The sequence below is a fragment of the Pistacia vera genome, unplaced genomic scaffold (assembly GCF_008641045.1).
Source record: "Pistacia vera cultivar Batoury unplaced genomic scaffold, PisVer_v2 Contig1044, whole genome shotgun sequence".
Classification (NCBI taxonomy): domain Eukaryota; kingdom Viridiplantae; phylum Streptophyta; class Magnoliopsida; order Sapindales; family Anacardiaceae; genus Pistacia; species Pistacia vera.
The window spans coordinates 144,159-170,099 of record NW_022195076.1 but is presented as its reverse complement, the minus strand read 5'-3'; the positions used below and the strand labels follow the sequence as shown (position 1 = coordinate 170,099).

The 25,941-nt window shown below is 35.2% G+C and overlaps 1 protein-coding gene across 1 annotated transcript; it reads left to right on the top strand.

Moving 5' to 3' along the window:
• The first annotated feature begins 17,331 nt into the window (after positions 1 to 17,331).
• On the top strand, positions 17,332 to 18,368 carry LOC116127005 (uncharacterized protein At4g22758-like). The gene is made up of 2 exons (XM_031412672.1): positions 17,332 to 17,742; positions 17,973 to 18,368. The coding sequence occupies exons 1-2, from the start codon at positions 17,431 to 17,433 to the stop codon at positions 18,225 to 18,227; spliced, it is 567 nt and encodes a 188-aa protein (XP_031268532.1). The 5' UTR covers positions 17,332 to 17,430; the 3' UTR covers positions 18,228 to 18,368.
• Positions 18,369 to 25,941: the final 7,573 nt, after the last annotated feature.

The window sequence follows — 25,941 nt, the reverse complement described above, 5'->3', positions numbered from 1 at the left end:
ATAGCTTATTTAGTTGACTTATGTAAAAATTTATGAAATGTTAAAGAATGAATTCCATGAGTCTCTTTAGGTATAAACCAAGATCAGAGGAATGGAATCTCTGTGGAAACCATAAGTCCTTTGAGATGACGACCAAGAACAAGGTAATGGTTCAAATGAATCCGATCGGATAATAAAGACTAATGAAAACATCAAGTACAAAGACAAAAGAAATAGGCATGCCATGTTTATGAATATTGCATAAGTCATATACGTTCTATGTTATATTATGTATGGTTATGTTATGACTTAGGTTTATAAGGAAAGTCCAAAGTGTATGACATGTTTTATGAACTTGATAATGTCAATGAGTGAAGGTCATGTCTTGTAGGTTGGTAAGGTCCTGAGTAATATGCTTGTATAATGAACCTTAATAGTTTTTAAATGGTCATATTCCCTTACTGAGCCATTAGCGCTCACCCCACGAAATTTTTTAAAATGTTTTGCAGGTAAGGATTGAAGCTCGAAGCTAGGAGAGGCTACTGGGGAATGACATGCACATGAAGGAATGCTTTTGCTGTGTTTTGAATTTTTGTTGTAAAATAATATCAAATGGTTTTTGGTTTATGGATGTTGAAGTAAATATGTTTTAATAAACCTAGTATGACCATTTCCTTGTCAAATTGACATGAAAAGGGTTAAATGATATTATATACTTACGATATTAACTCCGTAGGAAGCTAAATTCTTGAATCATTTATGGATATGGGATGTTTAATATCATGCTTTAAAAAAAAAAAAAAAAAAAAAAAAAAAAAAAAAAAAAAAAAAAAAAAAAAAAAAAAAAAAAAAAAAAAAAAAAAAAAAAAAAAAAAAAAAGAAAAAAAAGAAAAAAAAAAAAAAAAAAAAACAAAAAAAAAAAAAAAAAAAAAAAAAAAAGTTTGTCAGAGACATGTTATTACATTTACAAAAGTATAGGTTTTGAAACAAACTCATTTCCAAGGCATGTTTTTTCTAAGTTCTCAATGGCCAAGGGATACTTAGGAAATACCCAGCTAGGGAGGGGTTTTACAGTTGGTATCAGAGCACGATTTTGGGTGTTCTAAATGATGTTTTGATTGAATTGTTATAGTTATTTTATATTTAATTGATGTTGGAAATGGTGTTTGTAAGTAATAGAAGTATCATTCCTCATGCGTCCCCAAGATACTCTCTCCAACCAATTGCTGTAAGTATTTTCTTTACTTGCTTAGTGATGCGTGCAAATGCAACACCTAAATTTACCTCACTAAATTCTATTGCAAAGTCGTGTAGTAGCAAAGAGCAAGTAAGGGTCTTTCCCGTAGAGGATTTGTGAACTTAATTAATTATCTACTTCTAATGGGGTTTGTCACGAATTATAAAATCTCAACAAAAACTAAAAAGAACTCAAAGCAAACAATGTAAATCAAGCAATTAATGATGATAGAGAAATCAATAAGAGAAATTGGATTGAAGGTTTATTCGCCACCACTAGACATGAATTACATAAAATAAAAGCACTCTTTAACTTTCTACCCTCTTAATCACATTAGCTCAGAAAATACCAAACGTTGATAAGTTCTATCTCTCCTTACTGAGTCATTGGATTAGACACGGTCATAACCCAATTCCCTATTTATTAAATAACCTAGGATACGATCTCTAGATTCAAAGTAATAAAAGCATTAAGTTGCGAGAGACCTACTGAATCAAGGCTAAACTTGTATGGTCGGTTTAGTTATCTCGAGTGATTACCCCCCATGTATGCAGGCATACACTTTACCACTAGTTATTTAGGTTAATAAAGCGATTCCATACTAAACAACCTAAATTGGCATTAATAGATTAATCCTAATGATTTAATTGGCCACTTAAACAATTAGAAAAATCTAGTTATACCCTATTTTCAGAGAAATAATCACATAACTAAAAGGGATCAAAAGATAAAAAGATGCAGATTTTATTAAACACAAGACATGTCTAGGGTTTTGAAATCACCCTCAATCACAAAAGAATTAGTTCTTCATGAATAAATATGAGAACATCATTGTATTATTCATAACAAATAATAATAACAAAGAAGAAGAAAAACTTAGTGAAACTTGGTTGGATTAATGAAGTTGATGATGATCTCCTCCAATTCTTCTTCTCCAAGCCTTCTTTAATCTCCCTTTTTCTTCAGTTCTTGAATAATCCTTGTTCTCTCTTTTCTTTATCTCTAAAATAATTCCCCTTAAATAATGCTAAAAGACTTATATTTATATCCCACAAGGGTTAGGGTTTTGTTTTTCCTTAATTCTAGTTTGTTTAGGACTCTTAAAACCCTATTTTCCTAGTCAAAAATGGAGGAGAAGTTCCCAGCTGTCATGACTGTGCCGCGGCACTGTGCTGTGGCACAGTAGCTACTGGAAAAAGTGTGCCACGCCACTGTGCCACGGCACAGTAGCTACAGGTCTTCTTCCCACATCATTCCACTGTTCTTCAAAGATGGTGATTTTTTGACTCGATAATGATGGAATTTGGAAATTGGTAAACATATGAAATGTAGCCCTTTGAATCAGCTTTCCAACGGTCTAAGAATCGTATTAATCCAATTTCTACATCTCACAATATTCTCAAAATACCAAGGCATGCTCAAGCTGGAACGTAATCTAGAATCTTCTCTTTACTTCAACTTCCATAACTTCTTCAATTCAACTCCGATTCTCAATCCGTTTGTTTCCAGTCGTCACAAATTCTCTCGTGAACATCATCTCTCATCCGAATATTATTTTTGAGCCTTATTTCCTGAAAACACAACAAAAATACCCGTGATCCCGAAAAGTGCATTTATGAAACAATTAAGTTAATTCGTGCGAATTAATCCTAATTTCCAACAAATGATACCTATAAACCACTAAGTATAAGTGTATTTTCAAGCACTTATCACTTAGTGAATAGAATTAGCTAACGTTGATTGAAATTTGTGTGAGTAAAGGGCATGGCTACGAGGCGTTCACGAAAGGTTAATAGGAAGGGCGAGGAGAATGTCAATGAAGTGGGCACTAGTGAGCCAGTAGCACCGACTACCAATGCGCCCCCTAATAGTGGACCAACTATTTCCACCCAAAATGCTTATGTTTTGGATGAGGCTACAATCAACATGATAATTCAGGTAGCCATTAGTGAGGCCTTAAGGAGGGTTACCCCGGAAAGTATAAGTAACCAAGTGAACGCAAATCCCTCAGTTCCAATAGTTTAGCCTTAGCTCCAAATACCAGTTCCACCTCCAGTAACCAGACCAGTTATGCCAATGGGTGCTACACCTTTTGGTCAAGTGGAACCAATCTATAATCTTTCTCAAAAGTACCAACCTCCGAAGTTCAGTGGTTCAAACGATCCGGCGGTGACAGGGGAGTGTTTAGAGACTGTCAAACGGGCAATGGCCTTGTTTCCCATGAGTGACCAGGAAAAAGTCTACTATGCTTCCTATCTGTTGAGAGGAGATGCCCGGGTATGGTGGAAGCTGTTAGTAAACAGTCTATATACGTAGCGGAAACAACGAAAAATATAATACAAGGATCGTTTACATGAGCCAAGATCAAGGGTTGCTACCGATCTATAGAAAAATATAATTTTACAATTTATATTAAAGTAAAATCTGCAGAAAATTAATCAAGAGTTTAGAATAACATACGCACATTTGGAGGCTCCTCCAAAATAGTCTTTGTACGTATTTGCTACCGATCCAAGCGTAGGATAGAACTTATGAAGTCCACACGAAGACAATCACAAAGAACTAAGGAGGGATTTGCTAGATCCTCCTTAGCTTTAAGATTAAAGAACAAAAGGAAGAATTGATTTCAAGCAAAAACCAAGTCTGTCGTGGGAGAGAAATGGGGCTGTTGTGTATTTGGTTTTACAATGAAAAATGAGCTAATCAATTAAATTACATTTTACAAATACACATTTTCTTTTATAGTAAAACTTTAATGCCCTATTCCCATATGGAATAGGCTTGGGCTCAAACCCAAACACGCCATGTTACCAAACACGCCCTAATTAGATATTTTATTTATTTCATCATTATCTCAATTAAACTCAATTAATATATATTTAATCTATATATTAACATTTAACAATAATGATGATTTAATTAAATATATGTGAACACATATTTAAATGTAATTTCATTTATTTAATTTTTCTAATTAAATAAAGGCTACGACCTTCAGCAAATTTAATTGCACTGTGAAATTACCAAAATACCCTTTCACCTTAAAAGGACAAAAACGCCCTTCCTTCTTCTTGAGTCTTAAATTATCTTCTATGTGTGTGACCCTTAGGCTCCTCATCATACCGGCAGTGTATAGTATCATTTATAACACCAATTAATCGTCTCACTAATACACAGACCAAGATTGGCCCCTAGCAAGGCATCATGGCCACCCGATAGATTCGAATTAAGCAAAGCAGCTACCTGTCAACGATATGGTTACCGTACAATTCGATCCTTTCATTATTCGTTATCTCGACGAGACGAAGGCATAGAAATAGTGTCAACCTCCGGTTACTCTTAATATTATGTTTTCAGTTTCTGAACCAATGACTTGTATTATAAACCAAATAGAGCAACAACTCAATCCCATTGTGGCCACAGTTTTAGTGTCATTGCCATATACTGAATTACGTCGTGAGATAACTTCTCCCATACCCGGGAGTGATGAATCCTCTGTCAATCCACCATAGTCTTGATACACTCCTCGATGCAGCCAATCACTATCGTATTGACAGCTCTGAATAGAACTGCGTTAGGCTAGTGTCAACCTGCACCAATCGATGCACAAGGTGCTCCGGTGATCTTAAGTCTAAGGATCACATGCACCACCATTCGTTAGAGGACTTGTTCCATAGACACTGGGGTTACCATCCATATGGAATCCTCTGGTGGGTCAGTCCAGTGAACTTGCTGTGGTGTAATCGCCTACAACAAGCACCCATGTGTTGCACCAGGTTGTCACCAAACAACCTTGACAAGTGAGATCAGTCACTGCCTTTCGACAGGGTCGTTCAACACTATGATAGCCTTACCGTATTATTTGTGCCCTTACTTCAGAATAATACTAGGGCTACGGACGTTTCTAGAATGGCCACCATATGTGCTCATAGGGTTCTCACTATCAAGATTTGAAACACTTGATACCCTCGTCACGGTTCTACCATTCTAAGGACATATATCAATAATAATGATTTACCGATATAAAATAAAATTGTCTTTTATTGATTAATGAACATTATTACAAAGAGTCAATTCTACAATAATTGATTGCCTCTAGGGCACCTACTCTAACAGAAGCTAATGGAGCATACCTATGTGACGGGTGCCCTTTCTTGGAATGAATTCAAAAGGCTATTTGAAGTAGAATACCAGTCGACGAACATGTTATCCGTGAAGACTCAAGAGTTCACAGAATTGAAGCAAGGTAATATGACTGTTAGAGAGTATGCTACAATGTTCAACTCCCTAGCCCGTTTTGCTCCTACTATGGTGAGTACTCAACAATGTCGGTTAGAGAGATTTGTTAACGGATTGCACCCAAAAGTTGCCCAGATTGCTATAGCGGGTGGTCAGCCTCCCCAGACTTATAGTGAGGCCTTGGAACGGGCATTGAGAGCAGAGATTTATGTGAATAAGCAGAGGCGGATGGAGAACCCCATGTTGGTGATTGGTAGTTCTAGTTCAGGCCAGACAACAGTTCAAAAAGTTGAAGTAGGGAATTTCACTCAAGCCCCGAAGGACAAAGGTAAAAGAAAGTTTCAGTAAATATTTCAAAAGAAGGGCTGCAAGAATAAGAGGATTCCACAGCAACAACAGAGAAAGAACAATTTCCCTATTGTCAAAAATATGGGAGGCAACATGAGGGGGATTGTCTATTAGGGACCAATGTGTGTTTCAAATGTAAACAACTGAGACATATGGCAAAGGACTGTAAAGTTACCCAGGCTACTTCCTTCAGACTCTTGGAGGTTCGACTGCCAGAGTTTACTCAATGGCTCAGAAAGATGTCGAAGCCAGTCCATCTGTAGTTACTGGTCAGTTATAGTTCCACTCTACTTCTTTATATGTATTGATTGATTTTGAGGCTACCTATTCTTTTATCTCATATGGTATTATAAAAAGATTATGTTTAGAGCCTAGTAAAGTGGAACATGTTGTTAAAATTGAGATGTCTAATGGGGAGAATTATTTTGCTGATAAGTTGTTAATGGGGGAAACTATAGTGATTGATAGGCATGAGTTGAATGTTGATTTAATTGTTTTTTATATGCCTGATTTTGATATGATTTTGGGAATGGACTTCCTGAGCAAATATGGAGTATTGATAAACTGTTGGAAGAAGAAGACCAGGTTTAATTTAGATGTAGGAGACAGATTCACCTTTGGGGAAGGTCATCTACACAGCCTGATGATAAGCACAGTGAAGGCAATGAAGATGATAAGGAAGGGTTGTACATGGTACATAGCTAATGTGGTGAATAAAGAAAAGTTTCCAGACTTTGGTGTTCGGGATGTACCCATAGTACGAGAATTCGAAGAAGTATTTCCGGAAGATTTGCCAAGACTTCCTCCAGAAAAAGAAGTGGAGTTTTGTATAGAGTTATCTCTTGGTACAACACCAATATCTAAAGTCCCGTATAGAATGGCTCCAGCAGAGTTACAAGAGTTGAAGAAACAGCTTCAGGAGTTGTTGGATAAAGGTTTCATTCTACCCAGTCATTCTCCATGGGGAGCTCCTATTTTATTTGTTAAGAAAAAAGATAGTTTGATAAGAATGTGTACTGATTACAGGGAGCTGAATAAGATGACGGTGAAAAACAAGTATCCATTGCAAAGAATTGATGACTTGTTTGATCAGTTAAAGGGAGCTTCGGTGTTTTCCAAGATTGATCTTCGGTCAGGCTACCATCAAGTGAGGGTCGCTGACAAGGATATTGCCAAGACTGCATTCTAAACCAGGTTGTAATGTTTTCTTTCTAGCCAGTATACTCGTAAAATAATCACTAAAACTCATTAAAAATATATATAAGAAAATACACATATATATACGAGTAATAAAGTATGGGCCCATATTTAATTTTTCTTTATATACAAATATTTACAAAATGTTCTCAAAAATAGCAACTTGACAGTGTAGCCCGACCCTTCCACTGCGTGACGTTCCGAGCGACCGCAACTCACCTATTACTTGCAAAACATTAAAAACAACGGAGTGAGCACTAATGGCTCAGTAAGTAAACCCACTATGCTACCCTTCTCTCTCTCCGTTGCTTAAAATTCCAAATTTTCTTTCCTTACATCACATTTCCCGATTATTCTCTATTCTTTCCCTATTCTTCTCTCTGTTCTTTCTCTATTCTTTCTCTGTTTTCTAAATTTTTCACTAGCCATGATAATGAGCATGGTATTATCTATATTCATGATGCAAATGCACAAATGCATAAATTATGCATTTTCTTTTCAATTTTTCTTATTCTGTTCTTTATTCTGTTTTCTTTATTTCTTTCTATTTTTTTTTTCTTTATTTTCTATTCTTTCTTTATTTTCTATTCTTTCTTTATTTTCTATTCTTTTTTCCTTTTCTATTCTTTCTTTCTATTCTTTCTTTCTATTCTTTCTATTCTTTCTTTCTTTTCTATTCTTTCCTTCTATTCTTGCCGATCGGACTCGGTTGAGGCATAGATTTGGAGCCTTGGCCGTGTGAGTGAATTCTCTAATTCTGGGTACAGTCCTCATCCACACACACTTCTAACGGACTATACATTTCTTCATTCTGAATTCTGAGGCCGCTCACTAAAGGTGGCGTGCATGTGGGACTATGTCACTCATGGCTCCCCATCGCAACAACCTTCTCTTCTTCTTATCTTTTTTTTTACACTTCTTTAAGAAAAATTCAGATTTGAATATCTTTAATATTCTCATTTCTTTCTATTTTCTCTTTAACATATTTTAGGGCATTTTCATGCTCTTATGAATATGTATGCATGTAGATGGTTTCATGCTTATAATTCTTTCTAACTTCACATATTTAAATGCAATTATGCATTATGGAATGAAAACAAGTCCTTCTTACATCTACAAACGCATCCCAAGGTAACACATAATCATACTCATACATGCACTTCTCTTGGCATTTCATCAAACAATTCATGTGCACAAATCAACACAATTTGGCTATACTTCTATCTCTTTTAGGCCACCAAAAATTTGGAATAAACTCTCCATAATAACACCAAATCTGCCCAAATACAACTTCAAAATTTTCACTTCAATTCTTCCAAATCTCATCCAAAAATTCATCAAATAACAACTACACCAACACAACTTCTCATGGTAGGTTCTAATCATTATTAACACCAAATCCATCAACAATTCTACATATAACACATATATTGCATAAAGGAAGTTCTCTACACAACATAACTTAATTCATACTTAGGGTAGGATTACTTACCTTGATATGAGCAAATTCAACCCTTTAAGAATCTCCTTTGATAACTCTCTTCCTCTTAATCCTATGAGCATAAACCATCAAAATCACACTTTAAAAACTAAAATTCACTTCTTAGTGCAAGGATCTTACCTATAGAAGCTTAAGATTGAAATCACTCAAAAAACACCAAAAACCTTTGAATTTCCTTTGAAGAAGAATTGAAGAATTTGAGAGAATATGGAGGTGAAAGTGGCGTGCAAATGGGTAAAAGTGGCTAGGGTTTCACTCTTCAATTTGATATAACATAAAAATTATATATTTGTTTCCCATTTGCCCTTGCACTTCTTTAAAATTCCATCTATGTCCCTTAGTCAATTACCATAATGCCCTCATTTTATTGCATTTCCCATGAAATTCTATCTTTTTCACTCCCCACAATTTCAACTAATTTTGAGTGAAAAGACCATTTTACCCTTAATGCAAGTTTAAGGCATTTTCTTCACATTTTCCTTAAAATAACCTTAGCAAAAATCAACTAAAGGCATAAGAACATAAATTAATTAGTACCTCCATGTGGGTGTTACAACAGTATAGGCATTATGAATTTATAGTGATGTCATCCTGGTCTATTCCAAAACAAAGGAAGATTATGAAGAGCATTTGAGATTTGTGTTACAAAGACTAAAGGAGAAAAAGTTATATGTTAAGTTCTCCAAATGTGAGTTTTGGTTAGATCAAGTAGCATTCTTGGGACATGTGTTTCACAAAGGGTATTTCAGTGACTCTAGTAAGATTGAAGTAGTGATTGAATGGCCAAGACCAAAGACTGTAAAGAAGTTAGAAGTTTTCTTAGGTTAGCAAGGTATTACAGGAAATTTGTGGAAGGCTTTGCTAAATTAGCTTCTCCACTCATAGCTCTGACAAAAAAGAAGCCCCGTTCAGATGGACTGAAACAGTGAGAAGAGTTTCCAAGAATTGAAAAGAAGATTGACTACTACTCCTATTTTAACTCTTCTAGAGGATAATGTAAAGTATGATATCTATAACGATGCTTCTCATAATGGTTTAGGGGCGGTACTAATGTAGCAGAAGGGTGATTGCAATTGCCTCTCGTCAATTGAAAGACTATGAAAAGAGGTATCCACTCATGACCTCGAATTAGTAGCTATAGTTTTTGCTTTGAAGATTTGAGACATTATCTTTGGGGTGAAATATAATATTACACAGATAATAAAAGTCTAAAATACTTTTTCACCAGCAAGAATTGAATATGAGACAGAAAAGATGGCTTGAGCTGGTGAAGAACTATGAATGTGATATTATGTATCAGCCAGGGGAAGCTAATGTATGGCAGATGCCCTCAACAAGAAAGTCTCCTTAGTCAACTAACTTTTCAGAAGCACCTACAACAAGAGATAATGAAGGAGGGGATAGATTTGGAGATTAGGAATGTCCAAAATTGAAGTTCGGTTAAGTTGTTGGAGGAAATTAGAGAAAAACAAGCGGATGATAGGTTTAGTAAAGGAATTGAGCAGCAGTTGAAAGATGGCAAAGAATCAGAATTCAAATGGGTGATGGAATCCTGAAATTTAGAGATAGAGTGTATGTTCCTTAGGATATTGAATTGAGAAAGAAGATTTTAGAGAAAGCACATAGTACTCTTTACACTGCTCATCCAGGGAGTGTAAAGATGTATCAGGATTTGAGGAAGAGCTATTGGTGGCCAGGGTAAAGAAAGATGTAACTCAGTATGTTACCAAATGCTGGGTGTGCCAGCAGGTTAAAGCATAACATCAGCGCCCTTCAGGACTGTTGCAGCCCCTTAGTATTCCTTCTGTGGAAATGGGAAGATATTTCTATGGATTTCATTTTAGGTCTTCCTAGATGCAAAGGGTTATAATGCCATTTGGGTGATTGTAGATAGATTGACTAAATCTGCTCATTTCATTCTAGTTACAGACAGATCCCTCTGATCAGCTGGGCCGATTATATGTCAAGAAATAGTAAGATTACATAGAGTACCTAGTAGTATTGTCTCAAATAGGGGTGTGAAATTTATGTCAGTATTTGGAGTAGCATGCAGAAAGCATTAGGTATAGGCTTAATTTCAGCACAGCCTATCGTCCTTAAAGGATGGACAGATAGAAAGAACGAATCAAATATTGGAGGATATGTTACGGGCTTGTTGTATGGATCACGAGTTGAATTGGTGTGACATTCTTCTCTAGTTGAATTCGCTTATAACATAGTTATCAAGCAACCATTAAAATGGCACATATGCAGCCTTGTATGAAATGAAATGTAGGTCACCATTGCATTGGGATGAATTGGGAGAAAAAGATGCATTAGCTCAAGCTCTCCGTCCAGAAATGATACAAAAGATGATAGAAGATGTAAAGCTGATCCAGAGAGAATGAAACAAGCACAAGATAGACAGAAGAATTATGCAAATCCAAAGAGGAAGAATATAGAATTTCAAGCGAGAGATAAGGTATTTGTAAAATCACTCCTTATAAGAAAGTGATGAGATTTGGAAGGAATGAAAGCTTGCTCCTAGATACATCGGTCCATTGAAGTGTTAGAGAAAGTTGGCAAGATAGTGTATAGAATTGCATTACCAGTCAGTATGGAGGATACAGAATGTGTTCCATGTTTCCTTGTTGTGAAAATATATTCATGATCCTTCTCGCATACTTCAAGCAGAAGACGTGGAGCTAAAAGATGACCTAATTTATGAAGAATGTCCAGTTCAGATTCTGGATAGAAAAATTAAGGAACTTGAAACAAGAATGTACCGCTTGTTAAAGTATTGTGGAGGAATCATAATGTTGAAGAAGCAACATGGGAGGTCGAGCAAAACATGAAGAAAAAATATCCAGATCTCTTCAACTAAATTTCAAGGAAGAAATTCTTATAAGGGGGGAGGATTGTAAACCCCGCGTCAGCGTTCCAATGCTATAAGGTATGTAATTCTACCCTTAAAATGATTTTTATCAATAAAGGGTAAAATGGTCATTTTGCTTGCATTATGAGACGTGATGTTGTAAGTGTTAGGAATTGATGATACTGATAAGAAATATGGTTAAAGGGTCACAAAGGAGGTTAGTAGGGTTAAACAACACAAATGGTTTCCAAGGGGTATAATGGTCTTTCACAATAATTTATAGGAATCAAGTGTCCATTAAGTGATTATGGGTAAATTAGTTAATTATCTTATGGAATTACTGGTCAACAAGTAGAAAAAAGAAGTCAAATGGCATTAAAGAGTGTAATAATTATGTTGAGTGGAAATGACCAGAATGACCAAAATGGCTTATATGCAAAATTTATACCAAATGACCCTATATCTAACTTTTGATGGCCAATCCCATTTGGGAATTAAAAAATGAAATGTTTATAAGATCTTTCTTGGTTAAGTTGGCCAACACTCTTAGAACACCAAACTCTCTTCTCAAGTCTTATTTTCCTTCATGAAAGGCTTTAATTCAAGTCTCTCTCCAAAATTTCATAGGATTTCAAGTTGAATTTCGAAGGAGATCACCATCCACACAAAGAACTTCAATTTCAGGGTTTAAGGTGAGTTTTAAAACCCTAGTTTTTTGTGATTTTTGTTAAAAGAGAAATTCATAAAGGTTAGGGTAAGGTAGAAAGGGTGAACCTTGGAGCTAAGGAGAGTGTCTTTATGCTTTGAATACTAAGGTAAGGAGAAAAAAATCTCCCTTATGACTACAATTGATAACACCTAGGGTTGATGAAACTACAATCATTTATGTTAATATGAGTGTGATGCTATGTTTTGGTTATGGATTGTTTAAATGGGTGTGTTGATTGGTGTATGTGTGCATATGGAGGATGATTATACCAATTAAGAGATTTGTAGTTGGACGATGTTTTGGCACTTTTTGGTTTTGTAAAAAGGGAGGCTTTTATGGCCTTTTATACTTAGAATGATATGGCAAATACTATGAATGTGCAAATGAATGTGACATGGTTAAAAATGAATAGAATTCGGATTTGGCATTTTAAGACTTATACTATACATGTTTCACTGAATCAGTCATAACTGAAATTATAAAAGTCTAATTGAGTTTATTCTTCAAGTATTAAAAATTTGAGAAATAGATCTAAAACTTTTATGTTTTAGCCAAAAATAAATTCAAATTGGAAGATGAGGAAAAAATTGATTGAAAAGTGACAAACTATATGGCATCCACCTCTTTAATAAAAATTCCCATCTTTTTTATAATTTCTAATAAACCACTGAATAATCTTACTGTTGAAATCCCTTGTGTTGTATGAGAAATCGAATGAATTAAGTTAATGAATTTAATAGGAAAATATTCATGTCATGGAGTTTTGCTAAATTGATTGATTAATTGTGCAATTGGCCAAGGGTACGTGTTAAATGAATGAATAGTATGATTCAGCATGGGAGATGTTATCCCATATGTTTACATTCATAATGGTAATGCATATAGCTCATTTAGTTGACTTATGAAAAAATTTATGAAATGTTAAAGAATGAATTCCATGAGTCTTTTGAGGTATAAACCAAGATCAGAGGAATGTAATCTTTGTGGAAACCATGAGTCCTTTGAGGTGATGACCAAGAACAAGGTAATGGTTCAAATGAATCCGATCGGATAATAAAGACTAATGAAAACTTCAAGTACAAAGACAAAAGAAATAGGCATGCCATGTTTATGAATATTGCATAAGTCATATATGTTCTATGTTATATTATGTATGGTTATGTTATGACTTATGTTTATGAGTAAAGTCCAAAGTGTATGACATGTTTTATGAACTTGATGATGTCAATGAATAAAGGTCATGTCTTGTAGGTAGGTAAGGTCCTGAGTAATATGCTTGTATAATGAACCTTAATAGTTTATAAGTGACCATATTCCCTTACTGAACGTTTAGCACTCACCCCACGAAATTTTTTTAAATGTTTTGTAGGTAAGGATTGAAGGTAAGGATTGAAGCTTGAAGTTGGGAGAGGCTACTGGGGAATGACATGCGCATGAAGGAATGCTTTTGCTATGTTTTGAATTTTTGTTGTAAAATAAGATCAAATGGTTTTTGGTTTATAGATGTTTAAGTAAATATGTTTTAATAAACCTAGTATGACCATTTCCTTGTCAAATGAATGAAAAATTTTAAATGTTATTAGTAAATGATATTATATACTTATGATATTATATACTTATGATATTAACTCCGTAGGTAGCTAAATTTCTTGAATCATTTTATGGATATGGGATGTTTAATATCAAGCTTTAAAAAATTTAGGAAAAAAAAAAAATGACAAAACAGACAAAAGTATAGGTTTTGAAACAAACTCATTTCCTAGGCGTGTCTTTTCTAGGTTCTCAATGGCCAAGAGATACTTAGGAAATACCCGGCTAGGGAGGGGTTTTACAGAATATATGTCTAAGGACGCAAGATGAGAGAGATAAGATTAGTAGGATTCCATATGCCTTGGCAATAGGATCTATCATGTATGCCATGTTGTGTACTAGAATTGATGTCTCATGTGCCTTGAGCATTTGTAGTAGATATCAATCAGATCCATGTGAACAACACTGGACAGCTGTCAAGAATATCCTCTAGTATTTGAAGAGGACTAAGGATGCATTCTTGGTTTATGAAAGAGAAAATGAGCTCACTGTAAGAGTATACAATGATGCTCGTTTCCAAACTGACAAAGATGATTTTCGATCACAGTTAGGATATGTGTTCTGTCTAAATGGAGTTGTAGTGAGTTGGAAAAATTTCAAAACAAAGCACTGTGGCAGATTCTACAACGAAAGTTGAGTACATAGCATTATCTGATGCGGCCAAAGAGGTTGTTTGTGTCAAGAAGTTCATTATTGAACTTGTAGTGGTTCCAAGCATTGTTGATCCAATCGAGCTATTCTGCGACAACAATGATGTCATTGCTCAGGCTAAGGAAACAAGGTCTCACTAGCGTTCCAAACATATATTTGGAACAGAAGTGCGAGATGGTCGTGCAGGTGCCACACATTTTGGTAGGGTGACGAACAACCATGAGGAATGAGATCGTGCAATGAAGCACGTTCATCTGGATAGTTTTCTTCTACTGAACGAGCGTGCCTTGATCATGCATAGTTGTACCTCTTGAAAATTCTGCTTAAGCACGGTTATATCACTTGACAAGTCTGTTTTGGTTTGATTTGGTTATGACTTGTGTCATACCTTAGCATGTTTTGGTTAGTAACCAATCAACTTTTTGAATGGTTTTGACACATCAAAACATAAGAGAGGTTAACACACGTAAATCCCCAACCTCTGAGACGGGGATAGGGATTCCCCGACATCCCCGTCCTGAGGACAGGTGATCTCCCAGGGGTCGAGGACAGGGCCAAGGACCCCATTTCCCAACCCTGGCCCACCCTACGCCCATCTCCACTTGTAAACCAATTTTAAATCGAACTCCTTGCACCAAATTTGGCTTCCAACAGAATGAGCATAACAAAAGGATAATTTATTTTCAATTAAATTAGAATAAATAATATTTTAACTTTAACTAATTAGCCATTTACACGTTAGTGGTCTATGTTGGTTTCACAAGTTATGGGGCCCATCTTCCTGTTTTATTTCCTTGGACTAATAAACATCAGAGCCATTAGGAACCTTCCAATGTTATTACCTTCTCCAAACAAAATAAAAAGAGGGAAAAAAAAAAAGGATTATATATAGGCAGAACGACTTACACCCACCCAAAGTTTTCCGTAAGGATAATTTGGTACCCAAAAAGTTTGGAAATGACAAATAACCACTTTCTGTCCAGATCTGTTGGTGAATTCCATCCATAATAACAAAAAAGACTAAAACACCCTTATTATTTTCTTTTTTCTCCTCTTTCTTCTTCCTTTTTCTCCTCCACCGCTTTATATACATCTCCTTCGCCAAGATTTCAGCTTCTCATCTCCATCGAACTCCCCCTTCCCCATTGCGACTTGTACCATTTTTTGTTCAGTCTTGATTTCACAGTTCCTAGATCTATTGGATGCTTGATAATGGCATAGTAATCGGTCAAACCAAGAACCTTAACATCAATAGGAGCATTAAACACCCAACCATGCTTGTCTTCATCAATTTCTCAAGCAAATTACTATAGTTCTTGAAAACATTACTTCCTGGTCCAAAACCATGTCCCAATTCCCCTCCTGCCTTCTTCAGAGAATACATCTGATATAGTTTCATGAGTGGTGTCACGCACAGCCTTATTCAGGGCATCCCCCTTCAATGGATCCAACTGCCCCTGTAATGAAACAACTGACGAACCGCCACTGAATGTCTGTGCATTTCCCTCCTGAACTCCACACCAAACTTTCCCACTACATATTTAATCAATATCAGCGCCTACAAAATTATTAGAAAATCTCCACTTCAATTGCCACTTTTATTAATTTGGGGTCAAGGTCGAAGCAGGAGATTAATGGTGGCATGAAGAGGCTTGGAGAACAAAGTTGAGATTAATTTCTAAACCCATTATCAACTCCATCACTCACTACCACTGGCACATCGAATTATATTTGCTTTTCCGGTAGTAATTATATGAAAGAATGAAAGCAAAGCATAAATAGCGGTGGGGTTTAGATTGGATGATCGTTGTTGGAGTAAAGCTTTTCTAAACGTAAAACAATGTTGTGCTATTGTTAGTTTAAGTTTAGACTCAAGCTTTTCCATGCTATGAATCCTGATGTGCCAATTTAATAACATGCCATGTACTACATCTGCAGTACATTCTAAAAATAATCTAATCTTATTTTTGAGATGCAAGTACGGCAAAAGACGCCAACGAAATTTCATATGAAAGAGGTCTGAAGCTTAAACACTTAAAGGTTAAAGGTGAATTATCACATTTATATGCAGCCAAATAGTTATACTTTCTTCCTTGATAATTTGGGAAAAACTGAAATCTTGGAGGAGATGTGTAGAAGAAAAGGGAAGAAGAAAAGAGAAGGAGAGAGAAGAAAATAATAAGAGCATTTTAGACTTTTCTGTTACTGTAGATGGAATTCACTAGCACATCTAGACAGAAAGTAGTTTTTTATTTTCAAACCTTTGGGGTACCAAATGTCTTTCCGAGAAACTTTGGGTGAGTGTAAGTTGTTCTGCCATNTGATTGAACTCTTACAAACAAATAATTTTACACAATAATATTAAACTATACTTCTAAATCATAAATATTAAAATGTATAAAACTTCGTAATATTTGACATATTGTTATTATTATTTTTTATGGTACGTAAAATATAAAAAAAATAAATACTAAAGTCTTATTCTCAAATTTCCATGTTTTGTATAAAATATAATTCATTATTCTGCTAAAATTTCATCAATTGAATGAATAAATCTAATTTTTCTTATACTACAATTTTATTGTATTAAAATTGAATTAATATTTGAAATGTTAACCAAAAAAAAAATTTTAATTTAATTGAATTATTATTTGAAAAGTTAACTAAAAACAATTATATTTATTCATTTACAAATTGTTAATTATTTATTTGAAAAGTTAAATAAATAAAACAAAATAAAATAAAAAAAAATAGGGCGAACCCGGCTCAGCCCGTAGCCTAACCCAGTGGGTTAGGGTTGGCGAGCCTAACCCGGCCTATCTTTGTTGGCGGACGAGTTAGGACCAACCCGCCTAATTAAGTAACTCGCCAAGGGCTGGACCAGGCCGGACGAGTTACTTTTCCATCACTATTAGGAACCTTCCAATATATATATATATTAAGAGCAGTTACTTACACAAAGCGAAGGGAAGACTCAGCTTCTACGCAAACAAAAGCACCACCAACTTTCCAACTTCTCACTTCAAATATCTTGTTGACTTGTTGTCTTCGAAATATTTTCACTTTCTTTATTTGTCTTCGAACAGTAAGTTTGAACCCATAAGAGACAACAACTCCAACATCAAATGCCGGATAGTAATCTACGGCGACGGGTGCCGGTGAAAGGTGGCCGGAGATCAAGGCCACCGCATCCGTCGCCGTCGCCGAGGCGGAGGGGACCCTCTAAACAGTCCACGCCTATTAAGATATTGAAGCGATGCTTTTCGGAGCCGAGTCTTTGGAGTAGTTTCAGCGATGGTGATGGAGATGTAGCAGATCAGATACCAATGAGTTTTGGGCACGAAGGAGAAGGTATTTTGTGCAGGCCACAGACTTGTACTGACGTTTTTGCATCGTCTCCTTCTCTGATTGCTTTCTCTCCCCAAAGTAATCTTGAGGTTCATGGTCAACTCTCAGATTTATACTCTTTTAGTTTTTGCATAGTTTCTTTGGTTTGTTAAATGTTGTTTACCTGTATGTTTTGACCCAAAAATTTAATTTTTAAAAATGGGGAAATTTTGCCTGATTGCATTTTATTTTCTGGAAATTTAATGTATAGTATGGTAGTTGAGTTTCGCATGCTACAGTTGGCTAAAATATTAGTTTAATATCTGAACTGTGGTTGCAGGGATTTAGGAAGGATGCTAAAGTGGTGGTTAATGTGACAGTGGAGGGAAGTCCGGGGCCAATCAGGGCCATGGTTAAATTGGGATCTAGTGTGGATGAAACAATTAAGCTTGTTGTAGATAAGTACAATGAAGAAGGGCGGACACCTAAGCTTAGTCGAGATGAGGCATCCTCTTTTGAGTTGCATCACTCTTATTTCAGCCTTCAGAGTAAGTATTATCTAGAAATTAATCCATTTAATTGCAGTTGTAAATAAGTAAATATCTAATCAAATCCTCGCTTTTCTATGTTTACTTCGCACACACTTGTGAAAGCATTTCTGGAGTGAAAGTTTAAATCTTGGAAGCAAATAGAGAAATTCTTGTAATACTTTCTGTTGAAGTATTCATTTTCTTCTCTAGTAAGAAATAAATAAAAAAGGTTCCTTTGTCATTGTGGAATAATTGTTGGGTATGGGTTTAATGAAGCAATTCTTGTGGTTGAACAGGCCTGAATAAGTCGGAACTAGTAGGACATGTTGGTAGCAGAAGCTTCTATCTTCGGAGGAGTAGCAGTAATCGTAGTACAAATTCAGAAATTGTTCAAGAGAGAGCAGCCTCTCCTCCACCAATCCCACCACCCTCATTCTTACTCCCATCTTTCATGGCTCGGAAACTCGGTAAAATTGTAAGAAGAATGCGTAGGCTTTGGAGGGTCGTGATTTGCCAGCAATGATGATACCATTTTTAAGAGTAACACAACTTTTTTATGTAATGTTACTTCCGTTAGAGTTGATGTGCTAGAGCCCGTTAATTGTTATAAGAATGTTTATTTATCAATAAAAGGTATTTTCTTTTATATCGTATAAATCATAATTATATGTATTGATATATGTTTTTAGGATGATAGAATCGTGACAAAAGTATTAAGTATTTCAAATCTTGATAGTGAGAATCCTATAATCCTATATGATGGTCATTCTAGAAATATCCGTAGTCTCGGTATTATTTTGACCAAGAACACAAATAATATGGCAAGACTATCATAGTATTGAACGACCTTTGCCGTAAGGCAGTGACTGGTCTCACTTGTCAAGGTTATTTGCTGATAACCTGGTACAATACATAGGTATTTACTGTAAGTAAGTTCACTAGACATACTCACCAGAGGATTCCATATGGATGGTAACCCCAATATTCATAGAATAAATCTTCTAATGGATGGTAGTGTATGTGATCCTTCGACTTGAGATCATCGGAGCGCCTTGCGCACCAATTGGTGTAGTTTGACACTAGCTCAACGTAGTTCTATTTAGGACTATCAGAACAATAGTGATTGGCTACATTGACAAGTGTATCAAGATTATGGTAGATCGACAAAGGATTCATCACTCCCAGGTACGGGAGAAGTGATCTCACTGTGCAATTTAGTAAATGACAATGACACTAAATCTGAGGCCATGATAGGATGGAGTTGTTGCTCAATCCAATTTATTATTCCGATCATTAGTCTAGTAACTGAATACAAAAATATTGAGGATATCTGAGGACGACACTATTTATGTACCTCAACCTTGATGAGATAATGGATGATAAAAGGATTTGATTGCATAATAACCATATCGTTGATAGATAGCTATTTCGCTGAATCCGAATCTATCGGATGGCCATGATGCCTTGCAAGAGGCTATTCTTGGTCTGTGTATAATGAGACGATTAATTGGTGTTAATCACGATACTGCTCATTACTGATATGATAAGGAGCATACGAGTCACGCACTTAGAAAGTAATTTAAGAATCAATGTGAAAGAAGTATTTTCGTCTTTTAAGACAAAAGAGTATTTTGGTTTCCCACGGTATAATTAAATTTGTTGAGATTGTTGCCTATATTCAATTTTAATATTGAAATTAAAATTAGTGAGAATAAATAATTATTATTTAATATTAATATATTTTAATATATTAATATTTGTGGATTTTAATAAATTATTATTATTATTAGTTCAATACCAATATGGCTTGTTTGATTGCAATGATGGATTAATGATGGAATCCATGGGTATTTTTAAAAGGAATAGGGTTTTAAATAGTTGCACTATGTACAACTTAAATTAAAACAAAGATACAATTTTATTAAATTCACAAGCAAACAAAAACCCTGGCCACCCCTTGAACGTGTTCATCAATTTTTGGTGAAACAAAATTCTGTTTTCTTGATTCTTGAAGCCATTGCGTCGTTCTAGCAAATTAACCCTTGATTCTTCGGATTATCTTCGTGTGGATCAATGTTCGTGTGATTCTATTCTCGAATCAGTAGCGAAATTAAAAGTTTGAAAGAACCTCCAAACGTTGGTAATGTATTTTGAATCCTTGTATGAATTTGTCATTATACTGATTTTATAATAAATGTAAACATTATAATCAATACTCGAATTTGGGATGAAGTAATTGATCAATTTATTTTTAATTTGTAATTTTTTTGCTGCGCAAATCTAATCATTTACAACTTCAACAACAATTGCCCCTCTAGCCTCCAGGTATAGCTTTATATTAGTGGAGAAATATGCAGCTTCCGGAGTTAGTTACAGACATTGAAATAAAATCACATTAAGCAAACAACACTTTATGTTCAAAGAGAAAATTTAATAAGCGGTCCCTTGTTGCTCAATTCATGTATCTGTAAACTGCTCTGGAATAGAAATGTTACCCATTTTCCTTCACCTTTGTATGACCTATTTAATACGCTTAAATAATCTTTGCATTTCATTGTCATGACGCTGTATATACTTATTTCAGTGAAAGAATGAGTTGAAGGTCTGCTGAGGTGTCTTATGCTCCAGCTAATTAAGTTTTTAGTCATTTGTTCAAGCTGTAAAAGTCTATTATAATTGAATGTGTTATGCTGACTCCATTAGTAGTTGATGTTAGTGAATGAAGTTAGATCACACGTGTAACAGCTCTTGTATACATAAACCTATGAGGTATCATGAACTGTGTGTTGAAAATCAATAAAATTCCATAACACTCTCTTTGTTTTTTCTCTAATTCTGTTTCTGTTGAGTATCAGAGCACACCATCTTCAATGCTGAAACACCTTACGCATCTCTAGCTCAAATACTCTATATATCTCTCTCTATACATTCAATTTCATTACTCCAGAAAGTTTTATCACTTTACAAGTTGATTAAACTTATGCGGGCTAACTTGTTCATTTTGTACTTATATGTTGGCTTAATCATCATCAAAATAAACAAATCATCCATAGAAAAATGTAGAGCACACAACACATTCATACATGGTTTGACAACTTGCTTACATCCATAGGACCAAGTTCAGACGAAACTAATCCACTGTGATAAACGTTTAGTGTTCAAATACGAAGCTAAAGACAAATATTAGTTGCAAAATACTCCCTATTTATGACAACACTTCAATCTTCACTCTTTGGTTGAACATCAAGCCACCACAACTAGCTTCACACACAAGACCACCTGGTCAGTCTTGAGCTCCTTTCAAGGTTCATCACCGAAGACGCACTTCAGCTCCAGTCGCTTGAAACTCCTCCAAGCATGCTACAATGGAACCACGTTCAAAACAAAGCTCAAACAAGCAAGAGTTAAAACAGGTACTTTAAGCCTACCAAAGCATAATAAAACCAGAATGAAAGCAGAGGAAACCTCAAGGAATATACAGAGAATTATCAGAGGTATATTCAAGCTTGAAATGAAATGCATTGGAGAAGATGAATATAAAGAAACTTGCTCAACAATGCAAGGGGACAATCAGCCAACATGTAACTTTTGTGTTTGGCCATTTTGGAAAAGTTTTCACCAAACTTTCTAGGGACCACCATAAAGCAAAACGAATTTTCTAGTACACTAAATGAACTAATTACATGTGTACAAGGACCACTTACACTTGCCTTAGATAAAGATAAAATCCTAACATCAAATGGCGACGTAACATGTGTATACAAAATCTAGCTAGGCAAGTGTCATCACACGAGACTCTAATGTGCCCACACGACATGCATGAAAACAAACTTAACTGAGTGTGGTCACAATGACACAGAAAGTCATGGCACTGGGATAAAAACATAAATGATTGTGCAAATACAATATGAAGTCCCCACATCAAAACTAGTGTTATCACTCTAAACTCATGAGTTGACAAAAATACTTACAATCTCCTACTTTGTCAAACTTATGACCAAAGCACAATCTTTTCACAAACACACCTGTCTCAAACACAAACATCAAACAACATCAAGAGACAAGTGAGAAACACAACATAAAAACATATCTCATAAAAAGCATAATCATCAAGGCATAGAGATAAGTTAGAAACAAAAACACAAACAAGAGACTTAAGCAAAACATACACAACATCATCATCAATAACAATTTACATTAAGTCAAAGAAACAACCAAACTGAATAACTCTCCCTCAATTAGTGTACTCCCCCTGAGTAACTAAACCAAATCACTTCCAAGTGATTAGAAATCAAAAGCATGAAAGGGTTAGTTCAGTTTATAATCAACCAATGTGCAAAAAGAAGAACATAAACTAATCAAGCAATATGAAATTTAGATCTCAAACAAAACTAAGCAAAAACTTGGACTGATTAGTTCACTGCACATGAAAAAACAACATCAACAAATGCAGTTTAAAAAAAAAAAAACTTAGAATAAACATTAGCAAACTTAAGAGAGCGGTTCATTGCACAAAACACAAGAAAAAACTACATCAGCAATCATGGTTCATATCAACAAAGCAAAAATAAACCATAACAAACACACAAACATATCTTAAACAATATCAAAATCAAAAGCAGAAAGATACGAAGGAACCACAAAAACAAACATTAAACAAATCAATTCAGTTGAAACAAAAACATAGTTCATCATAAAAAGGAAAAAAAAATCAGTAGAAAAACAAGATACAAGTTCTTAGCATAAAAAATCATCATCAGCATCTTCAGGTCTTCCTTTACTTCTTCTTCAACAACAATTCAAATCAGTTCAAATCCTCTCTTTAATGTAGCGACACTCACTTCCAATGTATCAACGCCCAAAATCACTCCCCTTCTTTGTTCATAAGTGTTGACCAAACCCTTTACTGTCTGTTGATATCCAGATCTAAAACTGCCAAATCGTTTGGATTCTCTACAAGAGGTAACTCAAGCACATTGCTAACAACATCAACATCAAAAAGAACCCAGGTTCTGTTAACAATATGGACGAAACTTCAGAAAAATCACCCAATTTCAAATGAGTTTCACAGATGATGGGCGTCTAAATAACATATTTCTTAAAGTGAGAAAAAACTTTAGAACAGACAAATGTTAGATGCTTTTTACCAACTGAAGACTTTTCAACCGCTTTTGATTTCTTCTTTCCTTCCGGTGACTTTGATTTAAAAGCTTTGGACTTTGATTTGGAGACTTGGAAGATCTAAGCTTCTTTAATGGAGACTCTTCAGGTGACGAAGATGTCACATTTTGAGAGTCAAACAATGATTCTTCATGATTAGATGGCATGATGAAGACTCGGTTTAAGCTTCGGAAGAGTCTTGGTGAAGTCTGGCCCTTGTCTGGGCAAGCATTGCTTGATTCTTTTCTTTCAAAGATGAACTATCATGATTCATAATTAACACAACAATGGAGATCGAAATAGCAAGAAGAATGATATGAAATCAGATGTGCGTTCATCATGAAACGTGACGTGAGCACACAAGAAATAACAAAATCAATGTGGCGACATGCAAAAAAAGGGTAGGCACATGAGACAAAAATTGAATGAACCAAAAATCAGCAGTCATGTGATGACATCCACACAATCATGTAGTCACGCTGGATAGACAAGTGAAGTGTCGAGATACTAACAAACCATGCAGTACATTCATAAGAGATATCACAGTGAATGAACTTAAGAGAACTCATATGGCTACTCTTTCTCTCAATGTGGCGACAATGGCACAAAAATTGCAGACTTTAAACACTGAATCAGATTAAAGCATAGACAAAAAAAAGTGAGGCAAAAAGACATCATGAGATCAATAAAAAATTTCACAAAATTTTAAGGATGCAAGTAATACAGATCTGTACATATGACAATCAAATTAATTCTCAATCTTTAACAAAGATACACAAAAAGAATCTCATCCCATGTAATTTAACAATTAAAGCTTTGTAACCTTAGTTCATACATGAGTAAAAAGCTAAGATTCTTTATCATGTGTGTGTGTTGTGTTCTCGAGGGGGAATTTATGACACATTGGTCAAATATTCAAAGAGAAATCTCCCCTTTCCCTCATGCCCTTTTTCATTTTTCATTCTTTTGATTTTTTTGAACATAATCTTAAAAATTTGAATTCTTTTTCATAGCAACTAAGATTTAATGGGCAAATTCTCTCAAGAAGTAACCAAGTGTAGCTTTCACACTTACAAGGAGGTAGCCCTCTAAATGGTAGATTTTCCAAAGACATTGAGGTCTCTACATCCTAGAAAATTACTCAAATATGACTTTCACACTACAAGCAAGGTAGATCTTTCACAAAGGTGATAAGAATAAAGCAATATGCACTCAATGATGAAAGAAAGTCATTATATTTCAAGAGATGAAAGACAAAGTGGACACATGACTCACAACATACATTTCACAAGAGAGAAACATTTCTCATGTCACTACACAGATCAAGTACACTTGAAACTATAAAACAAGGAAATTTTTTCTCATGACATTATTCAAGTAAAACAGAAACTCTACTCAAGTTGAATAAGTCCAAGGGACTTCCTCAAATTCACAAATGTTTGAAAATCTAAAGTCTTTGTAAACAAGTCTGCTAGTTGAGAGTTTATGTTTACATGTGCAAGTGTGATGACTCTCTCTTTAACTAAGTCTCTAATAAAATGGTGTCTAATGTCAATGTGTTTAGTCCTAGAGTGTTGAACTGGATTCTTATAAATATTGATTGCACTGGTATTGTCACATAACGTAGTCACACACTCTTGATCAAATCCATAATCACACAGCATTTGTTTGATCCACAAAACCTATTTACAACAGCTCCCTGCAGCAATGTACTCTGCCTCAATAGTTAAGTTGAAATGGAGTTCTGCTTCTTGCTGTACCAAGTCACAAGGTTGTTGCCAAGATAGAAACACCCACTAGATGTACTCTTTTTATCATCCAAGCTCCAAGCCCAGTTTGCATCACTATAATCAACCAATGTAGGATTGGTATCATATGCAAACCATAATCCAAAATCATATGTACCTGAGACATATTTCATGATTCTTTTCACAGCTGTTAAATAGAGTTCTGTGGGGTTAGCTTGAAATCTTGCACAGATACCTACACTAAAACACAAGTTAGGCCTACTTGCAGTTAAGTACAAAAGACTTCCTATCATGCTTCTAAACAGTTTGTTATCTACCTTCTTTCTTTTTTCATCTTTGGACAACCTAAGGGTAGAACTCATGGGTGTTTTGGCATGTTTAGCATTTTCAAAATTGAACATCTTAAGCATGTTCTTTGCATATTTGGATTGTGACACAAACATACCACTATCAAATTGCTTAATCCGAGGTCCTAAAAACATGATCAACTCACCTACCATGCTCATTTCAAACTCATCTTTCATTAAAGCAATGAATTCTTGTAATTGTGTGTGAGAAGTGGAACCAAATACAATGCCATCAACATATATTTGTGCACATAAAAACTCATCATCAGTATGCTTAATGAAAAGAGTCTTATCAACATTACCTCTTCTAAAATTGTGATCAAGGAGAAATGAGGCAAGTCTCTCATACCAGGCTCTTGGGACCTGTTTCAACACATACAAAGTTTTCTTTAGTTTTAAAACATGGTCGGGCTTGTGGGGATCCTGAAATCCAATAGGCTGCTCATCATACACATCTTCGAACAGCATACCATTCTAGAAGGCACTATTCACATCCATTTGGTAAAGCTTCATCCTTAAACAAC